This window comes from Pelecanus crispus, chromosome 15 (assembly GCF_030463565.1).
Source record: "Pelecanus crispus isolate bPelCri1 chromosome 15, bPelCri1.pri, whole genome shotgun sequence".
NCBI classification, from domain to species: domain Eukaryota; kingdom Metazoa; phylum Chordata; class Aves; order Pelecaniformes; family Pelecanidae; genus Pelecanus; species Pelecanus crispus.
Window position 1 is genome coordinate 7,168,607 of NC_134657.1, and position 12,455 is coordinate 7,181,061.

The 12,455-nt window shown below is 46.9% G+C and overlaps 1 protein-coding gene across 1 annotated transcript in view; it reads right to left on the bottom strand.

Moving 5' to 3' along the window:
* The window catches only part of ACAP3 (ArfGAP with coiled-coil, ankyrin repeat and PH domains 3), a 65,078-nt gene that overhangs the window by 15,764 nt on the left and 36,859 nt on the right, over nucleotides 1-12,455 (bottom strand). Inside the window, exons 15-21 of the mRNA XM_075721734.1 lie at nucleotides 5,193-5,305; nucleotides 2,866-2,917; nucleotides 2,297-2,397; nucleotides 1,749-1,860; nucleotides 956-1,164; nucleotides 581-650; nucleotides 353-447 (exon numbers count right to left, since the gene is read on the bottom strand). Coding sequence (XP_075577849.1) covers nucleotides 353-447; nucleotides 581-650; nucleotides 956-1,164; nucleotides 1,749-1,860; nucleotides 2,297-2,397; nucleotides 2,866-2,917; nucleotides 5,193-5,305 — 752 coding nt within the window. The remainder of the gene's footprint in view (nucleotides 1-352; nucleotides 448-580; nucleotides 651-955; nucleotides 1,165-1,748; nucleotides 1,861-2,296; nucleotides 2,398-2,865; nucleotides 2,918-5,192; nucleotides 5,306-12,455) is intronic.

The following is a 12,455-nucleotide window of genomic DNA, read 5'->3' on the forward strand; positions in this document are numbered from 1 at the left end:
AGTGTGTAGCTGAGAGTGGAATGTGATGTTCAGCCCTAGGCAACACCACGTGCTTCAGTTACATGTATTTGTAAGGTCTCAGAGCAGGCGTAAACCCAGCAAGCCCTGGTTCCCAAGCACGTTTCACCAGGTTTCTGGCTGGTCATGCCCCACTGACCTTCCTGAGAGTCAACTTCAGGCTGGCTACAGAGGGAGGGGGCTGAGGTAGCTGTACCTGAGGTAATTTGGGCTGTCAGTGAAGGGCCAGTCACACTCGATCTGACTTTGCAGAGTACTTAGGGTATTGGGTTTACTGCGTGGATAGATAGCTTTCCACAGGACTGAGAGGACCAGTGTGTGCACTGAGACTCACCTGGAGCTCCCTGCTGTTGGTTTCTTAAGTCCCAACTCCTCACACTGTGCCTCATAAATCTGATTCATGGTACTGTTCCCCAGCTCGCACATCAGCTGCAACACAACAGGGAATGAATGAAATCCTCAGGTGAGGATCTACCTTCCCTCTAGTCTAGCCTGCCACCAAGTAAGGCTCCCTCCACGTCCACCATTTGTCTATCTCTTGCCATTAAAAGCCAACACTCACTTTCAGTAACTCTGGCTCCCAGGAGTCCAGTGTGAGAGATCGGACTTTGGAGCAGTGAACACCCAGACTCCTATTTATCAAAAAGGAAGAAAACTGAAATGGTTACATGCCTCAAAACAGAACTGCTCACGCATAGTAAGATGAACAAGATCAATCCAGTTCTTACATATTTATCTATACAGAGGTAGCTATAGCAGAGAGTTTTATGCGTATGCATACACAAATGTACGCGCACACAGGTACCGCAGCAAGCAATTACTTTTGAGTCTATCTGTACAAACATTATAGTCAGTTGTAATTCAGGCTACACCGTTTCTTCCAGGAGCTTGCAATCCACCCCTGGCTGGCAGCACAGAGCACACATGCACGCAGTACCTGTGGATACCAGAGCACTCGATGCACAGCAGAATGCCCAGGTTGATACTGGCCCAGCGAGGATCCGGCTGACCACAGTCACAGCACTGGTCATTCCCAGGGATGCTCTGCACTCTCTGCAAGATGGTCTCTCCTTTCACACTGCGCTCCCGGGAGTCGGTAGCAGAATCGATGCTGCTAGTTGATGGGGAAGCAGTCCGGTCCAGTCTCTGCAGGGAAAAAAGGGTTCTAGGATTCTGCAAAGCACTGCGGAGAGAACCAGAGCTTTGCGTAGCAGAGGCATTGACAGGAAGCATTACCTGAAGAAGAATAAACTAGGGGTAGTCCAAGAAGGGAACGGGTAAAGCCTCATTAACCTCCATCACTGCCACGAGACGGCGCTCCACCCCATCCCTGCTCTGGGAGTGCGGGCAGCGTGCAGAGCATCGTCTGGCAAACTACTTGCTATCATGGTGCCTCGCTTGCACTGGTCCCAGCCAGGGAGCAAGCTCTTCCCAGGGGAACGTAATTTGTAGGGGAACATCAATCCAGAGAGTGATGGCAAGAAAGCGAAGACGTTAGGACAACACTGATTTAAAGCCTTGCCTTTATCACAGCCCAGCTTTGTAAGTGTGGCTTTGGTTGGTGAACACTTGTTGCCTTTGAGTTAGCACTGACATCAGCTCCCTTCCTTGAAGGCAGAAGAGTATTTCCAAATGGTCCACCCACACACACTGGACCTGCCGCAGCCCCAAAGCCCACCGTCAGGGCTCCCAGATACAATTATGGACCTTTCATGATCCCCCTCACTCACTTCAATATAGTAGCTGTCAGGACTCTCCCGGTACGCAGAAGCAATGCTAGCTTGAACAGCCTGAATCCAGGCCTGACGCAGCTTTTCCGAGTCAGCCTGCAGCATGCAGCTCCTGTGAAGGAAGAAAATGAGTTGGAAAGATCAAAAGGACAGGTTGCACATTTGGGTCAAAATTGTTCATCTTCAGCGCAGACATTCCAATGGGGGCAGCACCTTGATTTGACAGGCAAAGGGGCAAAAATTAATCCTACAAGTTTGCACTGTCAGAGAGGTGTTCCCTCTTCAAAAACTCCAGGCAGGTCTGCTAGCTGTTTTGAAAAGCTGACCATTGCCAGTTTTGCTGTCTAGATGTATGTTAGGTATGCGTGGCCTAGATCCAGCTTATGCTGATGTCTGATGAACTCCCCAGGGACTCTGCAGTACAGGCAATGGTATCTCCCCGTCAACATTTAATAGCCCAGGGCAGCATCTGGTCAAATCTAATCTCTTGCAGTTCCATGCACAGACCAGCTACCATGAGGATGGCCTAGAGAAGCCACCAAACTTACTTGGTAGGCGAGACGACCTCAAAGCAAAACCTCCTCTCTATGTCTTCACACGGCTTGACAGTACAGAGCCGCAGGTCTTCCACCACTACCGTGAGGACGTCCTGAAAGGGTGAGAACAGGTGGCTTTGTTGGCTCCCTGAATCTGTGTCATAATCAGGCCTCTCCGAAAACTCCTTCCCAAACCCTGCTGGTTAGCATATGCTGAGTCCAGAAAGAGCAGAGCCAGCCCGCCGCCGGATAACTCTAAGGCAATGGGGAGGGATTATACAGAATCAAAGCATGGGACCATATGCACATGACGTGCCAGGCTTACTGGGTACTTCACCAACTTACCCTGACGAACAGGAATATTTAGATCACCACAAACACCAACTGCTGCCACTTAGCTCTCAGAAGAGTCTAACTTTGGAGCACGATAATGCCTGAACAGGCTTGCTGTCCCTCTGATCCAGTTCTCCTCCCCACTCCTTCCACCCCACTCCCCCGCCATGGTGCAGAAGTCCCCAGCAAAGCAGGATACCGGACAAGTTGGCTAATCTGCCAGTGTCACCTGGAGTAGCTTCACTGACCTTTAGCTTTTTCTGGTACACCAGCTGACTGTTCTGTATGGAGAACCACCTCCTGAGGAACACAGACAGACAGACATCAGAACAAGTGAACAGGAGAGCTACAGACAGGCAGTGTGGTCTGTGGAAGAGCAGGATATCTTTCAATTTGAAAAGGGTGTAATTTATTCCAAGAAGCTGGAAAGTAACATCACAAGAAAAGCTCATGCTCCTCCAGTGCCCTCCCTTGGAGAACAACCAAAGGATTCACAGCCTTAGGGAATGACTCCTGGCATCGAGATGCTGTGATGGCAAGTGTTCTAGATATGTCAGTGTATAACAAGAAGGAAGGAAAGATGGGAAGAAACAAAGGAGTAAGGCAGTCCTGTATTACTGCCTATGATTTCTGGGGCAGAAGCCTGTGTGTGCACACTGATCCTCGTGCACGTAGTAAATCCAGTGCCTGTGGGACATGTTGCGCTGGTTAGGGCATACTTGTATATGTGCACAGTGGGCACACTTGACAGTTACTGGGGAAGTTGGATTACTTGCACGTGCCATGTCAGATGCAGTGTGCCTGCTGCCTCTCCAAGCAGAGACATCAGGAAAACCAGAAAGTCCCAGAGGGTCATGTTCCCTGCAGCGTAAGTGCCCTTTGGAATGACCCTTGAATTCACAGCCAGGGGAGTTGCTAGGAGAAGGGAGTTGCCTGGAACCGTCCCTCTCTATCACAAGAGTCAAGCACAGGTCTTGACATGAACCTGACACACTTTGAAATGGCCTTCTGCTCCACAAAAACATGTGGTGTCAGTGAAAGCAGCCATGCTATGGACCGAGGGTATACTTTGCTTAGGAAACACCAAGCAGGAAATCCTAAAAGGTTGATAAAAATTCAGCTAAGATACCCTCCCAGTGCAACAGCTTGTGAGCACTGAAATCAAACGCTGTGATGCACTGTGCTGTAGCTGCTGTTGTGATTTCTGGTTCCTCCAGGTGCAAACTTAGTACTTAACTGTCAGGGGACCAGAGAGCCTGAGGGGTAACAAAATTATACTAAACTTGACTGGAATCTCCTTAGTACTAGGGGAAGCTTCAGAGAGAAGGAATCACTTACCTAACCAATTCAGAGATCTCTAACAATTTCAGGTCTTTTTTCCATGCAAATACAGGCAGTTTCTGTGCATACCACAAACTGTTCACTGAACCATTTAGTGTTTATTTATTCCAAAGTCTAACAAGAGCACATTTCAGCCTTGCTGTGATGTATACTTTGAATGTATCCCATAGCCAAGTAAAAGATTCCTTAATATTGTATCATTCCCCTGTTATGTGAGAGGAGGAAGTGGAGGTCAAAAAGGCATCGATCTCATGCATTAGAAACTCCCTGGAAGGGTCTGAATCCTTTTGCACAACCATGTATGAAACCCATTGACTATCTCAAGGGAAACTAAACAGACAAATATCGAGCAAGGCTAGAACATGAAACCTTTGCTTCCACTTTCCCCAAAGTCTCTGGCAGCTGCAGAGGCTCCTGACTAGTGCAGGAGGCGTATGAGCCTGGCATTCCCAGTGACCTATCAGATGAAATACTTATAAATTATTAAGAGCAAGGTCAGTGCACAGAAAGCCATTTCTCAGCTCCCGGCAGCACAGTTGATATTTCTACTCTCACATATCTCCCCGTCCCAAAATAGACAGGTTTGATACACATGGCATGTCCTGCTGTGTTAGGGTGTTTCTCTTAATTGTTATAAATTTACAGCTTTCCTAGGGCAAGACTCAAGCTGCATTGTGCCCTATCTTCCCTGCATGGAACCCGGTCACTCTTCCATTGTAGAAGAGAAGTCCGTCTCCCTCCTTCTTCATTCCCTCCCATCAGGAATTTGTACACAATGATAAGATCCCCCCCAAGCCTTCTCCTTTCCAGGCTGAACAGTTCCAGCTCTCTCAGCCCTTCCTCATATGAGAGATGTTCCAGCCCCTTAATCACCTTCATGACCAGTGAAGACTGGACCCCCTCCAGTAAGTCCATATCTTTCTCGTGCTGGGGAGCCCAGAACTGGACACAGTACTCCAGATGTGGCCTCACCAGTGGTGAGTAGAGAGTAAGGATCACCTCCCTCAAGCTGCATGCAAAATGCTCCTAAAAGAAAAGTCTTTGTATGCACAAACTATCAAACCAACCTCATTTTAACTATTGAGAGCTTTTAACTACATAGCCCAGAATCCTTCCAGTGATGATAACAGTTGCTAAGATCTCACTAAAAGTGAAGCGTGTTCCTGTGCAGCCAGTATTAGCTATGTTCAGAGTCTTAGCCCAAATATCAAATGGAATATGAGTTATTACTCACCGATTCCATGTTTTGAAAGCATTGCTAGCTCTCTTGAAGAGGTAGCCTTCCATCACCACTCCATTTGGGGCATCAACATTAAACTCCACCTTCGAGTCATCATAGGAGAAGTCCTGCAAATGGAAAGAGACTAAGACTCTAACATGACTGCACTCTCTAGGACAAAGATGGAGATGAGCCTAATTAAAACACCAAGAAGAAAAAACATCTACGTCAAAATCCTAAGGTTCGGGCAGAGCTGTCTGTCACAGCCATACCCCTATGCCTTAGTGGGCTTCCGCCACGATTAGTAGTCATGAATTATCCTCATTCCAGGAAGTTTATCTGTCCCTATTGTTTGCAGGAAATACATGGTAGCTGATAAGGAGAAAAGCAGGTAGCTTATCATTGCGAGGGCTACAAATTCCCAATATTTGGGGCAGTTTGCAATGGGAAATAAAGCAACAGAAGTGCTTTTCACAGCCCAAGTGAGTTGGCAATGCTGCTGCCACCTCTCTGTTCTGCAAGGGGGCAGGAACAGAACAAACGCCAGCCTTTTCACGCAAGGAAAACAGGCATGATGATTTCTAGAGGGAAAGACTTATCAATTCCATTTTCATTAGCTATCATCATATGCCATCTCCAATCTGCGCTCACTCAATTCTCTATGCTATGCTACCAGTCAGAGCTGATTTGTCAGGTTTGGCACTGATTCATCAGATGGATCTCATGGATTCTGACAGCTGGTGAGCAAGACACAGAGCAGAGAGAATAGCAGCTGCTCTCACAGAATATGGGATCCTTCTCCCTGGGCAATGGTCTGCCTCCTTCCCAAGAGAAACTAGGTCAGGAAACCTAAATGACTTTCCCCTCAAACCTGGGGAACTAAGGCACATTGTCCCTTTGCACACTGACTCCACTCTAATGATGCATTCTACCCACAACTCCCTCTCTCGAGTGCAAATATTTCCCCCTGTACTGCTTGGTTCAAAGACACAACAGCGCAGTGGAAACGGCCCCATTAAGTGAAGTGCCTTTCCTAGCTCAGCATATGAAGACCCTTGCGATGCTGTGTTGCTAGGCGACATGCACTTCACTCTCATTAAGATGAGTTATTTTCATGTTCAGAGATGCAAGCTTGCCTGGGAGGTGTCATAATACGAATAATACTGATACAGAAGGAGGAGATATAATGGGACAGGACTGAGTCATTCCTTAGAAAGACAGCGTGATGCCCAATTAGACACTAGAAACTGCTGTAAGGCACGCAATTAAGAGAGGTCTGCTCAGCCCCACATTTTCTTGCTGTAAGAGGATGAATCCCATGGGGGTCCTCTTCTGCAGCTGTCTTTCATGTACATATTGCAAACAAAGGCTAGAGGGAATTTTCCGCTAACTCGTAGCTATCTGAATGTGTGATTTTTGTAGAGCTGCTCCAAAGTGACAATTCTATAAGTTTGATGAGACTCTGCACTGTTTTATAATAAATAACACAAACATCCAAAAATCTGGACACTGTTGAAAAGTGCACAGCAAGTGTTGGGCAAAACCCTTCCAAGCACATCCTAAAAATGACCATTTAGCTGTGCCTCACTTTGTGGAAGAGATAAAAATAAGGGGAAGGGTCTAAATATAATCACCTGACTTCTTCAGCTGCCCTTACATAATCAAGCAGTGTGATGGTAAGAAGGATATATTGCTGGTGAGGGCGGGAGGAACAGATGGGTCATATACGTCACTACAGTAAATCCACTAAAAACCAGGGAAGTCAAGCCAGGTGTGCATTTAACCTCATTGAGTCCGTATTGTATTACACCTCTCTACAAATTGAACGGCTAAAGCAGTTCAGCTGAAGGCACATGGAGTTGTTCCTTGCCTTTGAAAGAACTCTAACCTGCACCAAACCCAGTTTTAGAAAGAGAAAATTATACACAAAACCACCAAGCGCATAAACAGCTAAGATGACAGAGAGCCACCTGGATGATGTCCAAACACAGAAATACGTTGCTGTGAACAATGGCTTGTGTTTGCATTGCTTTGAAGATTCTTCTCTTTCTTGTTCTCACTGGTTAGGGAACATCCCCAAGGCCAAATTCTGCTCATATTTCTGCTGGTGTAATTCCTGAGCAACTCTGCTGCTATCAAAAGAACTACTGCAGGGCAGTTGAGGGCAGAATACGTCAACCAGAGCTGTAAGCTGGATTTGTAAAGCAGGTACAAATCAAGGGAGAGGTCTGAGGAATAAGGACCAGCCTGCCTCTTATCCCCGGGGCATGTGGCAGTCGGATCCTCAGGGGCACTTTGCTCCATTCCATTGCACTCTGCTTGGAAGGTCCTGAAGTCCTTGCTACAAAGTTAGCGAGAGTGTGGAGAGACAAAAGAAGTAAGGGAAAGGGGAGGGTGAAAAAAAAAAAAAAAAATCCAGAAATGATCCCCTTGATCAGTATAACTTTTCCTTTCACTGCCAGGCAAAGGCCAAAAGGGAAATGTACAGAAATGGCTTGGGTAGCTGAAAGGCAAAATCATGGCAAGTGCAACTGTGAAACTTCCAGCACGCTAGAGCAAGCTTAAACTATGGGCTGAAACAATGGATTCCTAGGCACATCATCTTGCTGTAGCCCATACAGGGAACTTTCTTACCGCAGCCATTGAAAAGAGAGGACAAATATCTGGAAAAAGAGTTACAAGAACATCTGTTGAAACTGGATTCCAGGTCAAAGCTAGCTTAGAAACTGTCTAAGGAGATCATCTTGCCAATGGTGTTGAAACATCACGGTAGTGTATGGCCACAGCTGGATGCACACAGATGTGTGACAATAAATCCCCTTAACTGGCAGACCTGCCCTTAACGTGTCCCTGTATCTGTTCCATTTGTTGACACAAAAAGATTTTGATCCTGTTGGTTCTAGGAAGTAAGTCAAAGGGTCCTGGCTGACGGACACAGCCCCTGCCAAGCACATCATTAATACGCCATCAGCAAGTCTCTCTGACTCTTACAAGGGACGCAGTGCATCTGTGGACTGCCTGACTCCACACAGAACTAGCAAATAAAACCCTTCCAACCTCGCAGGCCAAGCCGCGATGTCTGGGAGGTGCTGGTGGAGGAGGAATGTCACCCGTTCTGCAACATTCAAAGTAACTTTCTTGGTTCACCTTACCCTTGACAAAGCAGGGTAACAGAGCGCACATCTATGCTTTCTCTTGTCCCCTCTTTTTCTATTTCCTGCTATACACAAGATTTTAACACATGATTTTAATAAACTACCTTTTACTGAATTCTTCCCATCATTGCAATGTACGCAGAGCAGGCAAGTCTGCTCTAAATGAGTTTGGACTGATTTATTAAGTCTGCATTTAGCACCTCATTGTCTCTAATATGAAAAAATGCTTGACACGGAAAAGGCTTCCTCGGATTGGGATCTGAATGGCTTTGGCTACAACTGCATATGCAATCATGATTAGCAACAGCAGCGACATGTTGGATCACACATTGGTAAAATAAATCGGACGTCTTCCAAAATAAGAAACCAGATCTCTGCAATCATCTGCTTCCCTTTCCTTCACCGACTTTCAGTAAATCACACCAATCTTGTCTCACTGTCCCCTCCCCTTCTCAGTCCTGTCACTCTGAGTTTACACACGAGGCTGCCTGGGAATTGATATTCTTTTAGAAATGACATCACAATGGTTTCCATGGGAGCACACCGAATGCTGCTAAAGCAACAATGAAGTAACACATTCCAAGAGACATCCATAGGGACGTGAAAAAGGACATTAACGTGGACACTTTCAAACCAGCAAATGGAAAGCAAAAACCCGGCACAGGCACAAACAGACCCATAAAAGAAGAAAAAGGAAAATTTAACAAAAAAAAAGAAAAAGCCCTATTTGAAGGTTGCCTCATGGCCCACTCAGTTAAGAACTCCCTTGTCCACCTCCACACAGCATGCACAGAGACCGCTTGCATTGCAGAGGCCAGACAAGCAATTGCTCCTGTGAAGCCAGCTTTTCATGCAGCGAAAATGGCTGAGGAAATTAAATAAACCTCCGGCTTCAGTGAACAGCCTTAATATGAAGAGTGAAGATGCCCCTCATCCGACTGGAATCCTTGCGGGGGTGAGGCGGGGGTGTCTTCTAAGTAAGGAGCCCTGCCTGGGAGCATACCCACCGAAGCAGGAAAGGTTCATTCCTACCCCAAAGAGCGCAACACCTGGCTAAGAACAGACAGAACCTTTCTCTAAAATACCAAAGACTTCCTTAAAATTCTTTAAAACACAATCACTATGGCAGTGGCCCTCCCTGAAAAGCCTTAGCATTACTCCCTCACTGTATCAGTTCAATGTGGAAATAACGATACTGTCCTTTTCTGTACAATGTTTTGATCTCTACTGATAGGAAACCTATCAAAACTAGGCAATCGTGACCAGTGAATCATTTCAGTCCAGGTGTTTTTAGACATTCAGAGAAACATATCTTACTACCAAACCTCCATGTTATTTTATTTTCAATCAATACCATTTAGGACAAGTGACAACACATGCGAGACATGCTTTCCCTCATAGAAGACAAAGGCTTTATCCAAAAGTGCCCTTTTTACTTAAGCAACCAATAATGCTCAGTATTTAACAACATTATGTACACTCTAACAACATTATGTATACATCCATGCATTGAAAAGAACTTCTCCTGGAGGTGAGTTAAAAGCTGTATGTGACTAGTTTGGCTATTCAGTTCTAAAGAGAACATAATTCAGAGAAATATTCACATTCCCTAAAGAGGCACACACGCCCCTTCCACACAAACACTGGTGCATGCACGTTCTGTTCTCTTCTGGTGCCTGAATATATTTCAAGCTTTTCTCTATCTGGCTATTTTTACCTCTGTGTATATACTGTGTACAATCCAAGACCCTCAGAGGCAGATGGAATTTGGAGGAGGGCTCCCCTTCATTCCCCTTCTGTGCAGACAGCTTGCTTTCATTCCGGCCAAATCCCATTTACAGACCTTTTGTTTCTTGAATTTCCTAATGCCAAATGATCTCCCTGCTCTGCAGCTTGCCAGCAGATGATGCACAGAGATCCGTGCCCTGCCCCAGAGCTTTTCCATCCCAGAAACAGAACCGAACACATTTGCTCTCCTGCAGTAATAAAGCTGTACTTGCTTTTGGGTCACATCAGCAAGCAAGGTCCTACAGGCACAATCCTTGCTCCCCCGGGGAAAAGCGCCCTCTAAACTTTCTCCCCAAGTCAATCCAACCCTGCAGGAGTCTCCTTACCAGGAGGTATTCAAGCCTGCCGAAAATCTTCATGACGCCGGCTGCGAGGGAAGGTTTTGCTGCTCTCGCCTAGGAGCAGGGAGCAGCTCTGCGTGTCCTCTTTCTCTTCGCTCTCTAGAGCAGCATCTCTGCCAAGCACCGTGGGCTGGCAGGGAAGGAGGGATTTCTTTTTCAGCCCCTTCTCCTTTACCCCTCCTACTCCTTTTTGGGAAGCTATAAGCTCTGCCCTTGGCTCCTGTCAAAGCAAGGGGCACAAGGCGAAGGAAGTCTGCTGGCCTCTGGGGACCACCTGCCTCCCCCTCCCGCTGCCTCCATTCACAGTCAATCAGCTTAGAGCAAGGGCTCATTACCATACAGCTGGCACGGCGGCACAGAGGGGAGTGGGAGAAGCCAGGCGACACACAGCAAAGTTGACAGGAAGATGCTCACCGAATGCCCGCCCTGACCTTAACGGAGCCAGCTTGTTGCCTTTGGCAGGGTCGGCTTCCCCCAGCTCCTGGAGCAGAGCCACCCTTTGGCCAGCAATTCCACCCCTGCTCCGCTGCAGCCACAGAAATCAGGGTGAAGTGCCGTACGGCCCCCCGTTTGCTAGCTACCAGCTGACTGAATGAGGCAGAGCACTCTGCCTTGGCACCCCATCCTCCCTTCCCCTGCAAACAGGCAACAGAAGCACGATCGCTTCCCGCACTCCTCCGGACCGGGGAATAGGTAGGAGGCTGCAAAGGAGCTTTTACGCAGCTCGGTGTTCTCCCGCTTTCAGAGACTGGCCTGTCAGTTTTGGTGCAGCGGAAGGATTCAGGAAAGATTCATCTGTGAGAGAGGACTGGTTTAAACCTTACCATTTCTCTCCCCTTTTCCCATTGGAAAAAATTCCTAGGCCTGTGCGTTCCAGTGTTAAGTTCTCCAAAATTTTTCTCTTAAGTGGTCCAACCTACACCAGGCCCTGCATGTCTTTGTGCATCTATCTGAAGCAACTGAGCACACACAAAGCCATGCAAACTCATTACGCGAGTGGTTTAAGACAGTTTAGTTCAACACACAAGAGAAACGTGGGAAGCTACAAGACTATCTCCTGAGCCGTTGCAGAAATGTGTTCAGTACCGCAGTCCTTGCACACACGCATCCCACGCAGTCAGAAGAAAGGCACCCCCGGCCTTCATGCTGAAGCTCTCCTCTCTCTTTGCACGACAGGAGGATAACTCAAATATTTATTGTAGCCCAGAAAAATTGAGACTCTTCCTTTCCTCTTGCTGATTTTATTGGAAGCCTTTCTGTGTAAGGGACCATTATTTTCCTATGAAGTGTGAAGCTGCAAATGGAGCTCTTTAAAGTTTTGGAGCTGGGAAGGCAAAGAGGGCAGCGGTTAAAATGAGAGCTTGAAATGATAGCTGCCCTAGGAGTCTGCCCCAAAGGTGGTAGATGTTCTGTGAGGGAAGATGGGGAAAGGGTGGCATAGGAAAAAGGCACCTGAACTCCAGTATCAACGAAAATAGCCAAGATTTGTGCTGAGTTTTTCTCCCCTACCAAATTTATTCTAACTAAAACAATCATGAAACAAAATGCCACAGACCACTTCCTTATGACCTTAGCTCTTAGAAGGCTGCCCTCCACACCTCACAAAGACACCCAAAGACAATTCAATGAGCAGAGCCCTATCTTCAGAACCCGCGCAGCTCCCTCACCCCAATAACACTTCAAAATGTATTATTTAAACTGGATTCCCTCCCTTTCTGTCATGCCTTAGCAGGCTGTTTGGGAAGACACTGTGTTGAGGAAAAAAGGATACTTCTGCCACTCTTCTCTAGTTAAGCGCAACTAAATCTCCAAATTTTTCAAGAGGCCAGAGGGTATTCTGGGCTCAGCATGAAGACATATATTCAAATACGTGCTGTGCTCCCTTTGGAGACGGCGAGATGCTCACCAGATGCAGAGTGCCATGCTCCATTGCAAAAGGAGGAGCAGCACTGACTCAGAGTAGCTGAAAAGCAGTGTCATAACATTTCCAGGCA